Consider the following 23,339-nt stretch of genomic DNA (forward strand, 5'->3'; position numbering starts at 1 on the left):
ATAAGGAGATAATTCTTCTCAACAAAGGAACTGTGGTGGACTCTCCCTTGCTGGAAGTCTTCAAAAAGAAGCTGAACAGTTATCTATTGGGAATGCTCTAGCTCTGGATTTTCTACTCTGAGCCAGGAGTTGGATTTGATGGGCTACAGTACATGAGCAGGCAACTTTGACTCTCCAGCCATCACTGAACTGCAACTCCCATCATCCCCAGCCACATTAAATTTTGGCTGGGGGTGATGGGAGTTGCAGTTCAACAACAGCTGGAGAGCTGAGGCTGCCTACCTCTGGGCCACGACATACCCTCCAAACCTTTGATTCTGCCTTCACCCTGGCCAGCCCCAACTCCCTTTCCCATCAGTTTCAATAGGACTACTCATGGGTAACTTAGCCTGTCACCCAGCAGAGAGTCAAACAGAAACAGCAATATTATCCATTATTCAATAATCACTATGAGCATTATTTGTTCACTATTCACCATAACTGGAGATGAACTATCGACAGCAGTAGCTCTTCTAATGTTAACGTGCCAATTCAGGCCATGCTGCATCCCTCCTCCCACACCCCACTCCTTCCTCTCAGCTCCTCCCTGCCCTTCCCCCCACTCCACCACCCCCACCTCCACCTCCCCCACCACTACCCCAGCTACCCCCAACCCCAGTCCAGCCCTGCCCTCCTCACCCTCTGTGTTGGCCTCGGGGTCGAAGCGCTGCCCGCAGCCCCGGTTGTAGCACAGCTGAGCCATGGAAACGAAGCCAGTCCCGCCTGAGGGAAACCACTGACGGAGCAACCGGCGAAGGAGCCGCTTCTTGACAGGAAAAGAGGGCGCGAGAGGAAGCGCAGCGGGGAGGCTCCGCCCCCTCCCCGCTCCGGAAAGAGCCGAGCGCGGAGCGGTCGGGAAGGTTCACGAAGCTTCGGGCCCGAGGCCCTCAGAGCGCAGGCGCAAGGCTTTCAGCCGTGACCAATGGGGAGAGAGAGGTGTGAGGGCTAAGGAAGGAAGCGCCTACGGAGGCTGGATTGTCCTCTGAAGACGGGAAAGGGAGAGTTGGGCGGGGCGGGATGGTGCGGCTGGAGGTCGCGGGTGTGCACATAGACTTAACGGCTAGACTGATGCGTAGGGTCGTATTGCATAGACCTTTCATTTTGCACTTTGGGACCTGAGAGGCCCCCGCATTTTGTGTGTGTGTGTGTGTGTGTGTGTGTGTGTGTGTGTGTGTGTGTGTGTGTGTGTGACCCATCAACTTCGCAATGCTTGGACCGATATGAACCAAATTGAGTACAGTTGTAGGGACACCTCCCTATAATGCCATCTATCCACCCCAATTGAAGATGGTGGACACGTGAACATTTGAAGTGTAAGTGGGCTAACTTATGGACAATCCAACCAATCTCGACCAAAGTTGTAGTGAGTGACACATAGGGACACTTCAACGGCGTAGTTTGTGATGATGTCACCCACTTTGATTCAAGATGACGGATGCATAAACGTTTGAGGCACAAGTGGGCTAACTTGTGAACCGTCTAACCCATGGAATCTCAATGTGTGGGTCCTCAGATGTAATTGGACTTCAACTCCCATAATTCCCAACCAAAGGCCACTGGGGCTGGGGATTATGGGAGTTGAAGTCCAATAACATCTGGGGACGCACACGTTGAGAAACCCTGGTCTAACCAATTAGAACCAAATTTGCTACAGCTGTAGGGACATAAAGGGACAGCTCAAGGGCGCAGTTTGTAATGATGTCATCCATCCTGATTCAAGATGGTGGTGGACACATGAATGTTTGAGTGGTAAGTGGGAACCGATTTGGACTAAGGTTGCTATGTCCCCCAGAATTTAGGGTAGCCCCTGGATTTTGGCTCATCCACCCAGCTGCTAAATTCCACCTGGATTTACACTGATTTCAAATGCACTGCCCAGATTTTACTCTGGATCCGATCACATGGGAGGGCAGAGAAGGAGGGGAAAGTATACAAAACTGTCAACTAAATAAATAAATAAATAAATAAATAAAGTGCTAATTAGTTGCCCCTGCTAACTTGGCAAAGAGGCACCCTTTACCATGGTGATGCTCTTTATTTAGCAGGGGGAGAGTAACTGGCCCTATCCACCCCCAGCACAGTACTTCCAGTGACTGTTGCTGGTGTGTGTCTTAAGTTTCTTTTTAGAATGTGAGCCCTTTGGGGACAGGGAGCCATCTTATTTGTTTTATTTCTCTTTGTAAACCGCCCTGAGCCATTTTTGGAAGGGCGGCATAGAAATCGAATTATTAATAATAATAATAATAATAATAATAATTTGCATAATATGCAAATCTGGCCACCCAGATTCAGGAAGCTTGAACATGGCAACACGAATTTGAACCAAAGTCACCTTAAGTGGCGCAGTGGGGAAATGCAGTTGGGGAAAAGCAGAAGGTTGCTGCTTCAAATCTCCGCTGGTACTATATTGTTTGTTATTTCAGACAGCCCTGGCTGCCCGATAGGACACAGGACATTTTCCCCTTTCTCTCCCTCCAGAGAGTTTGAGTTTTGGGGTTGTGGGGGGTGGGGAATGGCCGCTGTGCATGCACAAATGACCTCTGTGAGGCCCTGGGTCATTTCACTGCTCACGGCCATTTATACATGTGTGGCGGCAGCCAAAATGGCCACGATGCGCACTTATAGAGGTCCAAACGGGCCAAATACAAGCATTTCCCCAGGCCACAGCGGTTCATTAAAAGGCCGGTGGGGGAGGGGGAACCTTTGTGGACCACCCTCCCTGCAGCCTACAGGAAGCCCCCTGAAGGGGCTAGAGATGTTTTGATTTTATTTTTAAAAATTTAAAAACAATTTGCGGACTCGTCCGGAGCAGGGGGGCGGGGTTCGATGGGGGCCGGACCGGACTTGGCCAGTCAGGTTTGAGTCCAGGATGGTTCGAGTCAGGTTCGAGGTTCGTCTGCGGTTGCCACAAGTCGTCTGGCCGCTACTGGGGAATGGGCCTTCTCCCTTGGTTCCCCTGGACTTTGGAATGTGCTCCCTGTTGAGATAAGAGCCTCCCCATCTCTGGCAACTTTTTAAAAGGCACTGAAGATGCATTTATTCACCCTGGCTTTTAATTAGATCTATGGTTCTATATATATATATATATATATAAATACTGGATTTAAAATGTTTTAAAATTTTTAATGTTTTAAATGATTTTAATTGTAAAGTGCCCAGAGACACAAGTTTTGGATGGTATAGAAATATTTTAAATAAATAAATAAAACAATGAGAAAAGTAAAGGCTCCCCTAGAACTCAGACTCTGGTCAGGCATCGTAGCTGTGGAGTCATGGCACTGAATGGGAGGATTTAACCCTTTCCCCCAGCTGCTATTAATTTTACAGCAGTGGGGAGTAGGCGTGTGTCCGAACCGGTCCGGCGGCCATTCTATAGAATGGCCGAACTGCCGGACCGGTTCTGCCCTGGTTGGTCCGGGTCCGGGTGGGGGGGGTATTGCTTTAAGGGCGGGAGGGCTTGTTTACCCCTCCCGCGCCTCTTTGCCCCCGCCAGTGGCCGTAATCTACTGTAAAATTGGGGCGCTGGAAACCAGCCGCCCCAGCCGCCGCCGCCGCTTCCGCCGCGCCCCCCCCCCCGCGAGCAAATTAGAGATAAAAAAGGCTACTGCCTACAAGGAAAGGCTACTGCCACCCTGCCGCCCCGCCACCCGCCACCCCCCCACGAGTGCTCACCAAGTTAGAAGAACTTAGAGAGGAGCTCGCGAACAGAGCTCCTCTCTTATCGAAGCCTCCGGCCCAACTGGGGCCTTGGGCGCGTGCGCACGCGCACTAGAGCTCTTTATCCTATAGAGCTTTTGCCGGAGGCCCGGTCTACCCGCCGGGAAGAAGCTGGGTAGACCGGGCCTCCGATCGCCGGAGGCCCGGTCTACCCGGCTTCCTCCCGGCGGGTAGACCTGCTCTCCACCACTGCTCTCCACCACTGCATTCAGCTTCCTGCTGCGGCAGTTCTCGTCCCAAGAACATGGTGTCTGTGCATGCACGGGTGCCATGTGCGTGGTCAGCAACACCATACTGACCACGCAAATGGCGCCCATTCATTTACGGATGCCATGTGTGTGCTGGCGCCGCACGGGGGTTCTTGGCACAAGCACTGCCTCAGCAGGAAGCCACATGTGGTGGTGGAGAATAGGCAAGGACCTGCTCTCCACTTTTTCAAAGATCCCATTCACCACTGCCCTCCCTGCAGTGCCGAACTGGTTCGGACTTGGTCCAAATTGGTCCAGTGCCAAACCAGTGCACGGACCTTGGTTTCCCTTTTCTGGGAAACTCTGGGGTTCTTTCAAAGACTATCATAGCTTCCTCCCAGTGAAGCTCAGCCATGGTTGACAAGCTTCCCTGAAAGAGAATATATCTTCCATTATCAATTTCCCTTTGCATTGTGTAGTCACCAGAGAGTGGTTCTTCTAGATCAGGGATTCTCAATGTTGGGTCTCCAGGTGTTATTGGACTTCAACTCCCATAATCCCCAGCCCCAGTGGCCTTTGGTTGGGGATTATGGGAGTTGAAGTCCAATAACATCTGGGGACCCAACACTGAGAATCCCTGTTCTAGATTACCCTCCCAGACTGCCATCCTATGCAACATATGAAGTTACTACCTTAATATCTTATCCAGGGGTGGGCAAACCTGGCCCTCCAACTGTTCTTTTTTGGACTGCAATTCTCATAATCCCCAGCCACACTGGTCAATAGTCAAGGATAATGGGTGTGAAAATTCTGCAACAGCTGGTGGGCCAAGTTTGCCAAGCCCTGGTCTAATCAGAAGATGGGTCCCACCAGCTCAGTATTGTCTACACTGACTAGGAACGGCTCTCCAGGATTTCAGACAGGAGTCTTTCCCAGCCTTGTCTGGAGATGCCACGGACTGAACTTTGGACCACCGTCTGCATGAAAAGCAGATGTTCTGCTACTGAGCTACACCCAGTCCTTTATGTTCCTTTTCTTTCCACCTAATACAGCCAGCCGTTGCAGTTAGTCTAGGCTAAATATACCAGGCGTAAAGTCTCATTGAAAACAGTAGGGTTTATTTCTAAACATGTATAGGATTGGGTGGTCCGATCACACAGAGCACTGGTGACCAGCGCCCTGCATCTGAACCATGACAAACTGAGCAGAAAGGAGAACAGGGCGCTGGGAAGCAATATTGACTGAGTGACTCGGCAGTTGGAAAAAAGATTCCTGCCCATTGTTTTGGGAGCACATTGAAAATATATATTATCTCAGGTCAAACAAGGTTTGTTGTTTTTTGCAGATGTCTCTAGTTCACAGCGGGGAAATGCTTGACTAACAAGCAGAAGGTTGCCAGGTCGAATCCCCTCTACTACTATATCGGGCAGCAGCCATACAGGAAGATGCTGAAAGGCATCATCTCATACTGTGCGGGAGGAGGCAATGGTAAACCCCTCCTGTATTCTACCAAAGAAAACCACAAGGCTCTGCGGGCACCAGGAGTCGAAATCAACTTCTTCTTCTTCTTCTTCTTCTTCTTCTTCTTCTTCTTCTTCTTCTTCTTCTTATTATTATTATTATTATTATTATTATTATTATTAATTCGATTTCTATACCGCCCTTCCAAAAATGGCTCAGGGCGGTTTACAAAGAGAAATAAAACAAATAAGATGGCTCCCTGTCCCCAAAGGGCTCACATTCTAAAAAGAAACATAAGACACACACCAGCAACAGTCACTGGAAGTACTGTGCTGGGGGTGGATAGGGCCAGTTACTCTCCCCCTGCTAAATAAAGAGAATCACCACGGTAAAAGGTGCCTCTTTGCCCAGTTAGCAGGGGTATAACCCTAACCCTAACTTGATAGCACACTTTACCTTACCTAGTTCAAGGGTCCTCCAACCTGGGTCCCCAGATGTTGCTGGACTGCAGCTTCCATCACCCCAGCCACAAACATTGTGGATGGGGCCTGGGGATGATGGGAGTTGTAGTTCAACAACAGCTGGAGGACCAAGTTTAGTGTGTACCTATGTTGCAACATTAGGTAGCTCTGTGTCCCAGCAAGGCATCATAGTGGTGGTGAGACAGTAGTCTTTCCTCTTCAGCTTTTCTTGCGATTTTAGGCAATAAAGCCAGGCAGTTTCTTTACACACTCCTTGTAATACGAGTTATTATTCCCTATCAGAAAAATGTTCTGATCGGTCAGAGCCCATTAGATGCTCCTGTCCTCACAAGGATGTTAAAGACACCCTCCTTAGAAGGGATGATTGCTCATTAACCCCACTTTTACGGTTATTTCAGACTTCGCTGTTTAAGACTTCTTCAGGGCTGTGACAATCTGATAAATTGAATGACTACCATTTACGATGTCAGTATGACATTGAAGAGTGTATATACCTGATTCCAAAGAACATGGCGTGTGTTAATTTACGGCTCTATTCTCCTAGAATGGGAAATTGGTCTATTTGCCACAATCCATAGATGGGACAGCCTAAGACATTTTGTCAGCTAAAGCCGGTTGCCAAATGCGGTCCTCCACTCCCACTACTCATACACTCTTGTACCCCCACCCCTTTCACCTGGCTGTTCCTGCTATACCACCTCTGCTGTATGCTGCTGGGTTGGTGGGGAGTGAGAATACTGCTGGGCCTGGCAGTGGTGGGAGCTATGGAAATGGGAGAGTAAGACAGATTTCCATTCATAGAGATGGTCTAGAGAGGGACCATCCATAGAGTTGGGCTGGCTAGAGTGGTGTGCAGGGGGGGCTCTATAGTGCTGCCAGCTGCAGCAGAGTTGAGCAAGTGGGGTGGTGGCGGCTCCAATTCTTCAGTTCCTCCAGATTGATTGCTTGAAGCAACTTGCTGCGACCTCCTGCATGGTAGGGTCATTATGATCCGATAATGGCCTGATTTATAGATCATTAGTCAACTCCTATTTTTCCTGAAGAAGCAAGTCGGGGTGGTTGGTCAGCACTTAAACTCTCAAGCCCTAAAGTTAGCTGGCTAACATGTTTTGTTGCCACATACTGTATGCCCCAGTTACCCACACCTTAATCACATCACGGCTGGATTACTGTAACACGCTTGATGTGTGTCTGCCCTTGAAGAATATTCAGAAACTGCAGCTAGTGCAAAATGCAGCACCTAGGATTTTATCTGGAGCGGCCCACTGGGACCATATTATACCCCTTCTGAAAGAGTTGCACTGGCTATCAATTTGTTTCCGGGTCCAATTCAAGGTGATGGTTTTGATCTTTAAAGCTCTTAACGGTTTGGGTCCTGGATATCTAAAGGATCCCCTGCACCCAAGGGTTCCTGCCCACTTGACAAAACCATCAGAGGGGGTTCTGCTCTGCCATGCAAATAGCGTGTGTGCATGCGCAGAGGTCACAAAAATGGTCTCCATGCCTGCAGAGAGGCACAAAATGGGCCAGAGAAGGCCTGCACCGGGCATGAACTGGGCTGCCGCCAGCCCAGGAGACTCGGGGGGAGGCCAGCAGGAGTGGGAGGAGCCACCGCCCCACACCCCCACCCCCACGGCTGCCTCCGTCGCCACCGGCGGTGCAACTTGTAAGTACTTCTCTTTACTTCCCTCAGCACTTATGGAAGCCTAACCCTCTGCCCTTTTACTGGACTCCACAATGCCGGTAGGGTTTGGAGCAGGTCCAAACCAGCCGGTTCAGTTCGGTCTCAAACCGAACCAGGTCCAGTTCGGTTTGAGGTTGATCTATAGAACCGAGTTGGCTCGATTTCAAGCCACCCCCCTAAACCACTTTAACTTTTGTTGGAAAATTGTATATAGCTCTTTGTCATAGGAACCTAGGAATGGCCTTATACTAAGCCAGACCATGGGTCCATCTAGATTAGCGTTGTCTACACTGACTGGCAGCAGCTTCCTGAGGTTTCAAGCAGGAGTCTTTCCCAGAGACCCCAGAAATTGAACCTTGGACCTTCTGCATGTAAAGCAGATGTTCTACCACTGCGCTATGGCCCCATCCCCAATAGTAGTAGATAGGGTTGGACATTTTCCTTCCCCAATCTCTGATGGCTTTCCCCATTCTGAGCCTTCTAGAGGGATCTATCTATTAAGACACCAGCTAACAATTTGCTCTCATTAAGATACATCAAACTGGCCATTAAACCTTAACATTCTTTTGTCAAATTTCAGATTCTGATCAAGCCCCACCTACAGTAAAACCACAGTGACAGACCTCAGGCCAATTACATAGGAACATAGGAAACTGCCATATACTGAGTCAGACCATTGGTCTATCTAGCTCAATATTGTCTTCACAGACTGGCAGCGGCTTCTCCAAGGTTGCAGGCAGGAATCTCTCTCAGCCCTATCTTGGAGAAGTCAGGGAGGGAACCTGGAAGCTAGATGGTCTTCCCAGAGCGGCTCCATCCCCTGAGGGGAATATCTTACAGGGCTCACACTTCTAGTCTCCCATTCATATGCAACCAGGGCAGACCCTGCTTAGCTATGGGGACAAGTCATGCTAGCTACTACAAGACCAGCTCTCCTCTCCTAATTAAATAATGAAGACCATAATCTCATTTAAGAAGAAATCCAACTGGTAAACAAACCAGATTACACCCATGTAAGTGTGCATAGCTTTTAATATCTGCAGTGCTTCTTTTGGCAAGGTCATTAAATAGTTCACAAACGTACCAAAAGATGGCACTCCTGGACTAAACACAGAACACATGACAAAATGTAAAATCTAGAGGGATAACGATTACACATTATTGCTAGCCTGTTACTGTATATCTGTCAGAACTGTCAATGCTCAAGACTGTGGTTCAGTGTCTCTGCCCACCCCCGCTTCCCATTCCAAGGTCACAAGATTAGATTGATTTAAAACAGCATCGGCCTGGAACTTCAAAGGCTGCTCTATATCCAACCCTTGCCATTCTCAGAGAATCTCACGAACCCTATTCAGACACTGAGGTCATTCTCATGACCAGCACTTCCAGGGCAGGAGGCAGTAAACACACCTCCACAGGCTCATGTGGAGTCATGGGATTGCAGGCTACCCTGCTGCCCCGGACTAGGGTTACTTGCCTTCTAGACCTTGGTCTTTACCATGGTAAGGAGGGGAAGCCACATCCTACCTCACAGCACTAATCAAATGCGTGATTGGGCTGTTCTCAGCAGCTCCCTTCAGCCGGGCATGATCTCCATCAGTTGACCAGAGTTTGGTCATGTGCATGACCTTACTATGTTGTACAAGTATAAGGTTATTCTTGACCAGGGATAAAAGGCTCTCCAGCTGTCTGAGGTGCTCCTACCCCTGGACTTCCAGGCTGAAGCCTAGGGCCTCCACACCAGTGTTCCCTCTAACAGGGATTCCCAGATGTTGTTGACTACAACTCCCAGAATCCCTAAATACAATGGCTTTTGCTTGGGGATTATGGGAGTTGTAGTCAACAACATCAGGGAATCCCTGTTAGAAGAAACACTGCTCCACACCCCCTTGGGGCCCCCAAATCCTCTTTAGTCGGTCCCGGGTGGTGTGGTCACCATGCCCAGAGTCCCTGCGACGGGTGACCGGGCATAACTGAGACTTGTGCTGGGTGGCTGAGCGTGATCTCTGCTTTAGCGACAGAGAGGGGAGTGGGGAAAGAAATATGTGGGATGGGAATATGTTAATTTGCATGTTGGGATGTTTCTCCTAATGCATGTTTGCATAACTATACCTGTTTTTATTCTTACATTCTTGTGTGCTTAGTTGCTCAAGAACCCATGTGTTATGGTGCACCTCTGCCAGCTGTTGTCAAACTACAACTCCCATCATTCTCAGCCCCAACAACCATGACCTGCTATCCATAAGAAGAGATTGCCCCATTGCGGAACTTGTATGTGCCTGCATATGTGCCCACACTCAGCATTTCGACTAGGTTCTTCCAGTTTCTCCCATTCAAATTCATTTGATTGGATCTTGTATTCATTTGTGCTCTATATATGTCACGGATCCCACCACGCTGCTACCACGTGTCACGGTCCGGTCTCAACCAGCCCCAAGATCCTACGCTTTACTGCTGTCACCAAGTAGACTTCCCCCCCCTCCCCTCCAGCTGGGTCTACTAAAACAGCTCCTCCTCCTCCAACTTTCAAGCTTGAACTGCATTAAACTGTGCTGAAGGTAGCCTCCTTATATTCTCCTTTCCCCTCCAATTTTTCCCCAAACAAACCAATCAAACCAATTTCCTCCAAAATCAAACCAGTACAATTCATCTCCCACCAAAACAAAACTGTTGAACAGGAGCTGTGAACCTTTGACCCCTGCACAGCTTTTCTACATAGGGAGCAAGCCAAGCAATTGCAATACAGAAGTCTTATATACAAAGAAGAGGAGGTTCAGGCCTCATTCCTTCACAATATAACATTGCTGCCCCAAGCATTTTGGCCATAAATATTTCCTCTCTTTCTTCTCTCTGTACTGAAGGTAAATATGCCTGCCTGCAATTGTCTTGAAAGTTTAATGCCACCGTGTGCAAAATGTGCTACTTTAGGGTTCATTTTCCCCTCTGCTCTTGCAGCACCCTCAAAACGAAGGACAAATCAAGGAAAACTGGTGTTTGTTACACCAAAGGATGGTCTTCAGTTGAAACAGCTCCTTTATTTTTAACCTAAGAGGCGGCAATGATAATGATATGTAAATAAAAGCAGGAACAACAGAAGGATGAGAGCCCGGGATATAAAATGAATATTTCTATAACTCTGAACAGGGAATTCAAACTCTTTTGCTCAAATTAAGATGCTAACATTTTATGAAACATCTATTGTAGCTTTGGGAATAAATTACCACATGTGGTGCAGGTTATTTTATCAGCATCTCCCTGTGTTTGATTTTTCTTTCCAGTATTGCTGGAAAGAAGTCTGAGGAGTTGCTGTCTCTGGATAGTTGTCTTAAATCTGCAACTCTGTGTTGTCTAAGCAGTGGATTGCAGGTTTTTTTTTACCTTTGGTGAGCCTTTTCCACATCAACTTGTCTGCCAAAGAATCCCTTGGCATCTGCCACAGAAACCCTATCTGCTGCTGTTAGTGCTGGGCCATGGGCAGCTACAAAGATGCATCAGAGTCTGAAGTCAGAGCACGGAGGGCACAGCATAGAAGAAGAGCAAGGGCAAACACCAGAGCGCTTTCCAGATTAGCTGCTTAAAAGTGGGTAAATGCCTCCTTCAGGCAAATCGCAGTCAAAACATAAAACCTGCAGTCTCGTGAAACCTAACAACCCGGAAAAACAGCACCCTTTTTACACTGGATAAATGACGTCATTGCACTTAATTGCAGCAATTAAATTCGAAACAAGGCATCCGACTTATGTATGTATGTATTGTTAAACTTGTATACCGCCTTTCATTAAAACAATCCCAAGGTGGTTTACAGCAAAATTTAAAAACAAGATTGTAAAAAAGACACAATTAAAATATTAAGCTAAAAATATAAAACAAATCTGATTAAAAATTTAAAACCAAAGCATAAAAGCAATACAGAGTACAAAGAGCAGCAGCAGAGACAATCAAATAAAAGCCTGGGCAAAAAGCCAAGATTTTACACTCTTTCTAAAAGCTGTGATGGAGACCGAGAAGCGAATAGCCACCGGGAGAGCATTCCAGAGTCTGGGGGCAGCAACAGAGAAGGCCCTGTCCCACGTGCATATCAACCAAGACTCCCTCACTGTCGGCACCCGGAGCAGAGCCCCCTCAGACGACCTCGTCAAGCAGGCAGCAACCCTTGGGAGCAGGTGGTCCCCACGTAGAGTGTGTTACAGTAATCCAGCCATGGCGTGACTAAGGCATGGGTAACTGTGGCCAGATCAGCCTTCTCTGCCTTCATATGAAAGGCACCCTGCGGTCGCCGGTCAGCATCAGGGCTGCAGTGTCACAACACAGGAAGTGTGGAAGCACACTTCAGAGAAGCATCCTGACTCTGTTTTAGGGTCTAATCTGGAAAGCACCCAGGAACAGAAGTCAGGAAGCAAGCTAAGTATCAAGGCCAAACGCTCTAAGAGAGACGCTCTAAGAGAGTGTCTTCTTCACTACAAGCCCCACCACCCATTGAGGTCATCTGAGGAGGTCCATCTCCAGTTATCGCCAACTCGTTTGGTAGCTACACAGAGACGGGCCTTCTCGGTCACTGCCCTGAGATTGTGGAATGCGCTCCCTGCTGAGATACGATCCTCCCCATCTCTGGCAATTTTCAAGAAACACCTGAAAATCCATCTTTTTCACCCAAACTTTCTCAGCTTCCTAATTTTTTTAGGTTTTAACCTCTGGTTTATTTTTAAATTGTTAAATTGTTTTAAGTTTTTTGTAAATGTTTTTAACTTGTTTTATGCTATTGTTAACTGCCCAGAGATGAAAGTTTGGGGCGGTGTACAAATTTGATAAATAAATAAATAAATAAATAAAATAAACCAAAGGGTCAAAGCCAAGAACTGCATCAGGATTAGGAGACAAACCAAGAGTCAGAGTTGAAGCCCAGGGGCAGGAGACAAACTGAAACTCATTGCCTCCCAAAGTGCCAACAAAGGAAGCTACCCACTCCAGTTACAGAGTAGAGGGTAGAGTTCTGTTGCTGCAGTCATCCAAAGAACACACATGGAGACTGTAGTACAATCTAAACTAAATAGGTTTATTGGTGAAGTACATTCTGGATAGGAAGGACCTATTCCTGTCTAAAGGCTACATAACGGATAGATGGGGAGAGAGAGATGTTTCCATCTACTCTCCAAGTGAAAAGGTAATGGACTGACTCCCCGCAGGAAATGCCCGAGGAGTCAAGGCAGGGCTCATAGAACAGAGGTAAAGCAGGGACAGGTAAGGAGACCCCCACTAACTACTTCTGCTCCCATTGCCCCTAGTGGTCATTAGGATAGTTGGTGCAAAAAGACTGATGCACTGGAATGCCATCTCCAACAGAACAGAAGTCAGGAAGCAAGCTAAGTATCAATGCCAAACCAAAGGGTCAACTCCAAAAATTGTATCAGGATTAGGAGACAAACCAGGAGTCAGAGTTGAAGCCAAGGGGCAGGAGACAATCTGAAACTCAGAGCCAAAACCAGAGATCAGGTAGACACCCTGGAAATGGAGGCAAAGCCTAAGTGTAATGCATAGGGCGGGGTATGCATGGAACTGGACTGAGATTTCCTTAGAGCTGAGGCCCAGAACCAGAAAACAATGGCTACATCCCTAAATGGGCGAGGGACCCCATACGGTGCTCTTGGAGTCCAGAAAACCAGCAGAATGTGGAATCAGGTAGTAACGGTACAGTGTAAATCGCCCCCGCAAAAAGCCTTATCATGAAAATAACCATCGAGTCCATGGGACCCTTTTGATATTTGAATACTGTCTCTGAGCAAAAAGAAACATAGCAACCCTGCAGCCCTGCAAATTGGTTTCTTTCTAATAAATGAGTCTGTCTCTCACGTTGTCAGACAGATCTGGAATGGGAGACTTGCTTTATTCAAAGCCTGGCTGTATCACAGTCGCACGCCCTCCAGAGTCTGTTACAATGTGGATTGAGTTGGTATTATTATGAAGTTGCCTCTCTGGTTTATAAAGAGCTCCAAGGTGCTTTTATAATGCAGAACTCTGGCGTTCTGTTTGGGTAGGGAAAAGGGTAATTTGTATGTTTCCACTAGGGAATAATGGAATCACTCTCCTGAATCCAGCTTTCTCTCCCCCGCCCGCCTGCTTCATACAGTTTAACATTTCCATAGCTACAACCTTGCAACTGTAATCCACTCTTCAGTTGCATCTAAAGTAAGGTCAAGTGTGCTGTCAGGTCAGTGTCAACTCCTGGAGACCACAGAGCCCTGTGGTTATCTTTGGCAGAATACAGGAGGGGTTTGCCATTGCCATCTCCTGCGCAGTATGAGATGATGCCTTTCAGCGTCTTCCTATATCACTGCTGCCCGATATAGGTGTTTCCCATAGTCTGGGTAACATACCAGCAGGGATTCGAACCGGCAACCTCTGGCTTGCTAGTCAAGTCATGTCCCCACTGCACCATTAGGTGGCTGCATCTAAAGTAGATGACTGTTAACAACAACAACCATGCCTTTTAATGACATGTTCTCAAAGTGGTTTACGATGTAGAAAAACGTAGAGAAATAAGGTTTGGTTAGCAGGTAGGATCCTGCTGCAAACCTCATTCATATGCTCTTCCCAGAGAGCACATAATGCCTGAACTGGGCTCGATGCTGGTCAGCTGCTCAAAGACACTGGGAATAGGGCTGCAGCTCAGTGGTAGAGCATCTGTCTCTCAGGCAGAAGGTCCCCAGTTCAATCCCTGGCAGCATCTCCAGCTAGGTCAGGGAAAGACTCCTGCCTGAAACCTTGGAAAGCCACTGCCCATTGGTGTAGTCCAGGCCTGCTCAACATAGCGCCCCCCTCAGCTGTTTTTGGACTACAGCTCCCATAATCCCCAGCCACAGTGACCAATTGCCAGGAAGTAAGGGAGTTGTAGGCCAATGTAGTGGCACAGTGGAGAAATGCTTGACTAACAAGCAGAAGGTTGCTGGTTCGAATCCCTGCTGGTACTATATTGGGCAGCAGCGATACAGGAAGGTGCTGAAAGGCATCAGCTCATACTCCGCGGGAGGAGGCAATGTTAAACCCCTCCTGTATTCTACCAAAGACAACCACAGGGCTCTGTGGGCACCAGGAGTCGAGATTGACTTGACGACACACTTTACCTTTAGGCCAACATCTGGAGGAGGGCTTAAGTTGAGCAGCCCTGGTAAGCTAAATGGACCAATTGTATTACTCGGTATAAGGCAGCCTCCTATGTTCCAGCAGCCCTCCAGGGTTTCAGATAGGAGTCTTTCTCAGCCCTACCTCGAGATGCCAGGGATAAAACCTGGGACCTTCTGTGCTCCCTTCTCCCCACTTCCCATATCTTTCCCTAATTTAATGAAATGTGAGACAAGTAGTGAGGGAACCCAGCAAGCCACTGGACAAATGTCCCTGTTTCCCCATTTAGGTGGAATGAGGCACAGATGTTGCTACTCACATTGACAGGAGCATCTAGGAACACCGGGAGTCACAGGAAATATCATGGTTCCCAGTGCCCCCATCCCTGCTGTACATGCTCACAGCAGTACCCGGAGTCTCAGATAAGTCCTGCCAATGCTTCCTCGGAATCTCCCCTGCTCTCCCTTGACTTGGTAAATTTAGGGAAGGGGAAACATCCAGGTGGCCTCTTGGCACCTGAAATGAATCCATTTTGGATCAGACCAGACTCGGGTAGGGCAAGGGGCAGAACTAAAATCTGGTGATTCTCTTTATTTATCATTCACTCCTCCAACTCCATCACAGTTTTTAGGAAGCTTGTTAAATCTTGGCTTCTTATCCAGGCCTTTACATGATTGTTTTATTGGTGCTTCTCTGTGTTTTTTATCCATGTACAGTTTTTATGTCTGTATTTTATATATTTTAAATTAGGTTTGTTGTCATATTTTTAGCTTAGTACTTTTAACTGTCATTTTTATTATGTTTTTTTATTTTTGTAAACTGCCTTGGGATTGTTTTTAATGAAAGGCAGTATATACATTTAACAATCAATCAATCAATCAATCAATCAATCAAAATGTAGCAGAGGGTACTGGCCCTATCCACCCCCAGCACAGTACCTCCAGTGACTGTTGCTGTTGTCTATCTTATGTTTCTTTATAGATTGTGAGCCCTTTAAGGACAGGGATCCATCTGGCTTTTTTGGTAATTTCTCTGTGTAAACCGCCCTGAGCCATTTTTGGAAGGCCGGTATAGAAATAGAATGAAGGAATAAATAAATAAAATAGAATTTACTGTTGAGGGGGCAACAGTTTCCAGGACTTACAACATTCTGCGTAACTTGTAGTCTGCTGCCTCCTTGTGGCGAAAGGTTTCAAGAAGGCTCACCCTTTAATTTGTCCTTCAAACCACACTGTGTGTGTATCAGCATTGAAGTAGTACTTCAGTGTATGTTGCTCACAGACGTAAACATTCACGGCTTGGCTTGAAGTCACCAAGTCCCTCTGTGACACTGGAGCAATGAATCCAATTGCAGAAAGAGGGACCAGGACCACACACACACACACACACACACACACACTGCACAGGGACAAGCACAAGTGCACGGCTAACACTATTCTGTTATGCAGCTTTGGGTATGTATGCAAGATCACACAATAGGCACATAGGAAGCTGCCTTAGACTGAGTCAAGCCATTGGCCCCATCTAGTACAGTTTTGTCTATACCAGGGCTGCTCAATTTTGTGAGCCGCCCAGAGCAGTACTGTACTGGAGGGCGGGGTATAAATATTTTAAATAAACAAACTTTGGCCCTCCTGCAGATGTTGGCCTACAGCTCCCATAATCCTTGGCTATTGGCCACTGTGGCTGGGGATTATGGGAGTTGTAGTCCAAAAACTGCTAGGGGGGCTAAGTTGAGCAGGCATGGTCTACACCAGGGCTGCTCAACTTTGGCCCTCCTGCAGATGTTGGCCTACAGTTCCCAAAATCCCTGGCTATTGACTGCTGTGGCTGGGGATTATGGGAGTTGTAGTCCAAAAACAGCTGGAGGGCCGAAGTTGAGCAGCCCTGGTCTACACCAACCAGGCAGCGGCTCTCCGAGGTTTCAGGCAGGAGTCTTTCCCAGTCCTACCTGGAGATGCCTTATAGCACATACATGAACCTGGCTGGGACCTCCCACATGCAATGCAGATGCTTTCCCACTGAGCTACAGCCCTACAACCTCACCCCCCGGATAAGAAGCTGCCTTATAGTTAGTCAGACCATTTCTCCATCTAGCTGAGGATTCTCTGCTCCGACTGGCAGCAACTCTCCAGGGTTCCAGACTGGTCTTTCCCAGCCCTACCTGGAGATACCAGGAATTGAACCTGGGCCTTCTGCATGCAAAGCAGACATTCTGCTGCAGAGCTCTGGTCCACAATTCCATACTGTGGATTTTGACTCCTGCCTATGTTTCAAGCACCCAGCCAGGCTGCTCAAAGCCTGGAGCCCATTTTTGTGACAAGACAGGAAATAAATCCCAAAGTTTAAAGAAGTAAGTATAAGAAGAAGTCTTCCAACAAAAGTGAAACAAAAACAATATGACACAAAAGAAGAGAAGGCAGTTAAAATCATCAGGAAAAACTAGGACAACTGGACAGCACAAAAAGTATCTAAACTGCTGGGCCAAAGAAAGGATGATGGTGGTGGTGGTGGTGGTGGTGGTGGTGGTGGTGATGAAGAAGAAGAAGAAGAAGAAGAAGAAGAAGAAGAAGAAGAAGAAGAAGAAGAAGAAGGTGGGAGAAGGTGAAGGAGAAGAAGAAGGTGAAGGAGAAGGTGAAGGAGAAGGAGAAAAGAAGAAGAAGAAGGTGGGAGAAGGTGAAGGAGAAGAAGAAGAAGAAGAAGAAGTTGTTAGTTCTTTAATGTTACAGCCACAAGCCAAAACAGAAGGAGAAGGAGAAGGAGAAGGAGAAGGAGAAGAAGAAGATTGATTGCATTTCTATACCGCCATTCACAAATGTCCCATGGTGGTTTACAAAAACACACATGACAACAATAGATGATGATGATGGTGACATTCATGATAAGAGTCTTCAGGTGACATCAAACATACAGCAAACATGGCTCCCCAGTGGCAGGAAGTTCCACAACCTGAATATGTTTAGGTAGGGGTGATTTCAGGATGGGGTGGAGTACAGCAAGAAACCATGAGCGGGACCCCTCCTCTAGCAATGAGTGGAACACACAAAGTGAGAGCGCATCCAAGATCTTGCTGCCGGGCGATGCAAGCAAGCGAAGTCACACCACCTGCAACACTGTATTTGAGCAACTTCGCTTGCCAATTCTCAGGCCAGTCCGACACAGGCAGCAGAGCGAGGCGGTGATGAGATGGGAGAGTTCTGGAGTCATACAGTACATACTGGGACAGAGACTTGCTTCTTAATGTGCTAATTTTTCTTCTTCATTTTTTAATCTGCAGGGAATATCTACATGGAGGAGCATTCAAAAATGGCACCCCCCACCTGCATTCTAAGGTGACACAGCCCAATCCCACCTCCTGATTTGATCTTCTGATGACATTGAATTTGTAGATCAAGCTTAATTTTAGATGTCCATTTTATGGACGAATTGGGTGGTGGGGAAACAAAACAAAGTCAAATCAAAGCGAAATCCATGTTTAAATCAATAAATGAATACCATGCATTCAAATACAAAGAACTACCATAACCGTTCTCTGGAAATACTCTGAGAAATTCTGGAGGATGGCCAGATGGTGGCATTCTATGCACGCCTTTTTGTCTTCCTGCAGGAAGTAAATTTAGTGAAAAAAGAAGGAAGAGTAAGAAGACACTAAATATATTTTTCCCCATTCTTCAAAACATGTTTCCACCCTAGTTTAGGTATCTGCATTTGAAAATGAATGAGGAGACCCTGGGAATGAGCATTTATCTAGGAAACAAGACTGCCACATGGAAGGCTAGTGCAAATTGCCTCATGCTGACCTGTCAGGTTTAATCTGCTTGGAACATCTTTGTCAGCGATGATAGGGGATTTAGCCATCTTCCTGGCTTGGAAGCTGAGATGAGCCAACTGATAGCCAAAGACTGCTGGGTTAAAGCACTGAATTTGATCACGGACTGCCTTTTTTAAAATGGCGTGCCTCCTTGGGAGGCATGCGCTGAGTAGAAACAAAATTAAATTAGGAAAGTACAAGAAACTAGGCTTCCTCTGGATGGCTCTATGAAATTTCCCTATAATGGGGCTGGAAAATGTTGGAATTTTCAGTGTAACTAAGCATTTGCCTCATTTCCAAAGGACTCTTGGTTCATTCCCCCTCTCCCCCCACACACTTACCTGTCCGCATTCGGATGAAATGGACAGGAGGTGAACCACAGTCAGGGAGACTACAGAGAGGAGGGGGAACTGGCTGTGTGGGCTTCCTTCTTGCATGTAGGACAGTCTCAACAGCCAATCACAACCAGAGAGAGGGAGGAGCTTCCTCCCTTGACTCCTGTTTCAGCCAGCCCAGCCTGCATTTCCACATTCAGACGTACAGCAGGCAACTGGAAACTTTGGATACGAGTGGCAAAACCAACTACAACCTGAGGCTTCAAATGGGAGTTTGGCAAGGAAAACCTCGGGTCGCTTTTTGTACAGGACTTGGGTTTCAAACATTTGGATATAGAGGCAACCTCTGGGTCCTTCAACTCCAGTTTCCCGTTACATGAGAATGCAGCCATTGTCTCTCTTCTTCTCCAAAGCATACTTACCTCTATATGTACGTTAAATCCTTGGGGTGGAGTCAGTCTTCGATTCTGTTGACTGGTGGTTTTAACAGTTCATTTGGTTTTGCTGTCCCTCTCTTACAGGAGTGACTGTTACCTCGTTAGCTAGTGTTAAGAGATAACATATAATTAAGATGTTGTTTCTGCAACTAAAGTTAACCACTTGTTTAATTCCTTGTAAATCAAAGAATCGCTCTGCAACCGAACTGAACATTGGTCCATCTAGCTTGGTATTCCTGGCTCTGACTGGTAAGAGCTTTCCAGGTTCTTTGGCACGGAACTTTGACAATCTTGCAGCATGGCATCTTTTCAACTGGATATACCAGAGCAGGGGCTCCCAACAGGGGTATTAGTACCTCTAGGGCACTGTTCTTCATTGCGTGGCCTGGAGAGACCCCAGTGGTGGCCCTTGTCATGCCTCCTCTGTTGAGAATTCTCTCTGGTAGGAGAAACCCCTTTTCATTATAGCAGAGTGCACAGAGGCACAGCACAGCGGAATGTAGTTAGGCATGCGTGTATGCTGAGAGTAAAATAACTTGGAGCCAGTTCGAGTTTCAAATCAATATAAATGGTATTTATTAGAGAACTCCATTCTAGACAGGAAAGTGAGGAGTTAGGATCTCTAATCTAGCTAGCTAGCTGGATGCAGATGAATTCTGCGTCTCTGCACACATGGTGCAGGGGAGAGGAGCTTGCATGTTGCAAGGTAGAAGGAACAGGAAGAGAAGGGGAGAGAGGAAGTGCAAAGCAGGAAGGAAGTAAGTTAGTCCCTAAGAGTAGCAATCTACATTCCAAAGGGATAGTGTCAGAGCAGTAGAGAAGGGATGACCAATGTCTTGACCCTCTAGCCCTCTGACTCACTAGTCTGTCCTCCACTGTCTTTGAGACAAGAGACAGCATAAAGTCCTTCACTTCCAACATCCTCCCCACCACCCTCCTGCTGCCTCTAGTCTCCTTGTCCACCACGCTCTCTCTCCCTCTCTCTCCCTCCACACACACCTTCTGGCCCTGCTGCCATGATGGTTGTGCAGGCTCTCTCCCCACCCCTTACTCCACTCCTCCTCCTGTCACTGAGCCTGGTGCCACTGCCCTCGCTGTCCTTCCACCCCACGGAATGGGCCCTCTCAGCGGCTGCAGCCCCCATCCTAAAAACAGTGAAGAACACTGCCCTAGGGGCATCTGAAGGGCTCCTAGGGGGGTACTCAGAACCTTCCGCCTCTCCACACTGCAGCCGTACTATTTGTTCCTCTTCTGAGGATTGCCAGCTTGAAACTGACGTGTCCTCCGTGATGTGTCTGCTGCAGAAGGGCGGGGAGGAGGGTGAAGGCTGGCTGCCTACATCCAGATTGGCTGATTGGTTCATGATTGGTTGGCTGGTGGGTTCCTGATTGGCTGCCTACATGCCGAAGCTCAACATACCCCTCTCTCTGCAGTGGGAGTGAAAGGGAGTTGGCACTGAGTACTTTGACTGAACTTAATGGGGCAAGCAAACCAGTCCCATTAATTTCAGTGCTTATGAGTGTGGATGTGAGCCATTGACTGGAATAACTTTTCTCTCTCCCTAACTATAACACTTTAAAAAACAAACAAACTTGTAAGTAAACACAAGTTTACTTGTCCCATTAATTTCAGTGGGAGTATTCATGAGTAACATGGTCTGGATGTAAGCCAGTGGTGGCAGTAGCCTGTCTCATAATTGTCACATTTTAATTTGTGTGCATGTACATATGCTGTACACACACACACACACACACACACACACACACACACACCATCTCTATGGGCTACCTAAACTGAAAGTTACTAACAAAAAGGGTACATGTGTTTTAAAAGTTTGGAAACCCCTGTTCCAGAGATTTCCTTGGGCTCTTCTGCACAGAAGCCTATGCTCCCTCACTGAGCGATAACCCAGGGGTTCTGAAACCCAGCTGGTTTTGGACTAGAACTCCCATCACCCTCTGTCACAGTGGCCAAAGCCCAGAGGATGATGGGAGTTGTAGTTTGACAGCTGGGGACCCAAGTTTGAGGACCTTTGCTCCAGCCCCTCCCCAGAGTGCATCCCCCTCTACCCGTATCCCCTGGACAGGTCTTGTCTGGGATGCAACTATGAAACAAATCTAGCTCCTTCCCATGCACTCAAAAGCAAGTGCTCCAGTGGTGGGCAAAGTGAACAGCATGCCACACTGGGTGAGGGAGGGTGGTGGCCTCTGTGCCTCTCCTCATGCCAGTGAGGAGCTGGTCTTGTGGTAGCAAGCATGACGTGTCCCGTTAGCAAAGCAGGGTCCGCCCTGGTTGCATATGAATGGGAGACTAGGAGTGCAAACACTGTAAGATATTCACCTCAGGGGATGAAGCCCTCTGGGAAGAGCAGAAGGCTCCAAATTCCTTCCCTGGCATCTCCAAGAGAGGGCTGAGAGAGATTCCTGCCTGCAACCTTGGAGAAGCCACTGCCAGTTTGTGTAGACAATACTGAGCTAGATGGACCTATGGTCTGACTCAGTATATGGCAGCTGCCTATGTTCCTATGTCTGAAACAACTGCTTCACCCTGCCTTATGGAAGGGCTTTCCCTGAGTGGGGCTCCTGGCTCCTATATAAACCCAGTATTTGTGGACAGGCCTTTGCTGGTGCAACAACAGCTCCATGCTTGGCGCTCCTTTTAAGTTGCCTTCCACAATCTTTGGTCCAGCCTGAGTTCTGCACCAGCTCCTGTTACAGCCATTGGCCCAAAACCTTGGCCGGTTCCTGGCTTCACCTGCCTCTTCTGGCCTTGGCGCCAGCCCCAGGTCCCAACCCAGCCTCATCGCCTATCACAGACCATCCTCATCCATGTGAACCTGGCCATGGCCACAGGGTGGATCAAGTAGGTATGGTGATCTTCCTTCCTCCATGTGTCCAGTGTATGCAATATGTTGTCTGAAAAGGGCTAATACCTTTCAGCTAGTCATCTAAAACAGGGGTTCCCAGCCTTGGGTCCTGAGAAGTTGTTGAACTACAACTCCCATCATCTGCAGTCACATTGGCCATTGTGGGTGAGGATGATGGGTGCTGTAGTCCAACAACTTCTCAGAGGACCCAAGGTGTGGGACCCCTTATCTAAAATATCAGAAAGAACCATTTGTCCTGCATGTTAGCATCTGTGTCTAAAATATAATGTGGAAGAAGCCTCGGGTTGGAGGTAGGGCTGCCAAATTTTTCTGTAAAGGCTCCTGTCCCTTTATAGGCTTTGTTGGATGTGAAGCATAAATTGCCTCTTTTTCTAGTTGTGTTGAGGTCTGATCCTTGATCTCATGAAAGAGAAAACGGGCCAGAGGCAATTGTTATACACATGGGCATTCTGGCCAAAAACAAAGACCACATTCAGCTATAGCAGGAACTGGCTTAGCACTGCAGTTTGCAGTTAAAATTCTGAACTGGGGGTCACATTGCAGACAATCCTCCATCCCTGGTTTGGGAAACTCCAAAGGCAGATTAGAGTTTGTCCTCCCTCTTTCTGGTCCTCCGAGCTTGGTTCCGCCCACTTGTATAGCCATGCTGTGGCTAGGCTGTGGGCATGGCTCCACAGCTCCCGGAAATCGTTCACAATTGGCCAGGAGCTTGGAGGTGGTGTGCTTACTGGCTGTGATTGCAGACTTCAAGCAGTGCTCCCCAGTAGTGCTGCTGGCCCTTTAATTATAAGGGCAGCAGGGCTTGGCAGGCAGAGGAAGTAGGAAGTGTGCGGGGAGGGGCGTGGCATTCGGTCGAGGAACACACCATTAGTAGTGTGCGTGGTTCGGTCCGGGCACACTGTTACAGACCTCCGGATCGGTTCGGCAGTCCGGCGGTCCGGAGGTTCGGATGGGCGGGGGCATGTTACTTTAAGTGGGGGTGGTGGTAGTACTCCCCCCCCCGCCGCTCTTCCCCCTCCGGCACTGGTCCGTTTAAACATCTTCTTGGGGCGGCAGAGTTCCTCCCTGCCGCCCCTGCCCCCGTCGTTGTTCCTTAAGGTTTAAAAGAGACGAGTGCTAGCGGCGCGCATGCGCCCTGCGCGGCGCACGCGCTTGTCTCTGACACTGGCGCACGCGCACCGC

General features: G+C 47.9%; 1 protein-coding gene across 1 annotated transcript in view; it reads right to left on the minus strand.

Moving 5' to 3' along the window:
• The window catches only part of CHORDC1 (cysteine and histidine rich domain containing 1), a 38,213-nt gene extending 37,289 nt beyond the window's left edge, over positions 1 to 924 (minus strand). Inside the window, exon 1 of the mRNA XM_053307489.1 lies at positions 679 to 924. Within this exon, the coding sequence (XP_053163464.1) occupies positions 679 to 742 (64 nt within the window). The 5' untranslated portion in view covers positions 743 to 924. The remainder of the gene's footprint in view (positions 1 to 678) is intronic.
• Positions 925 to 23,339: the final 22,415 nt, after the last annotated feature.

The sequence above is a fragment of the Hemicordylus capensis genome, chromosome 3 (assembly GCF_027244095.1).
Source record: "Hemicordylus capensis ecotype Gifberg chromosome 3, rHemCap1.1.pri, whole genome shotgun sequence".
NCBI lineage: Eukaryota > Metazoa > Chordata > Lepidosauria > Squamata > Cordylidae > Hemicordylus > Hemicordylus capensis.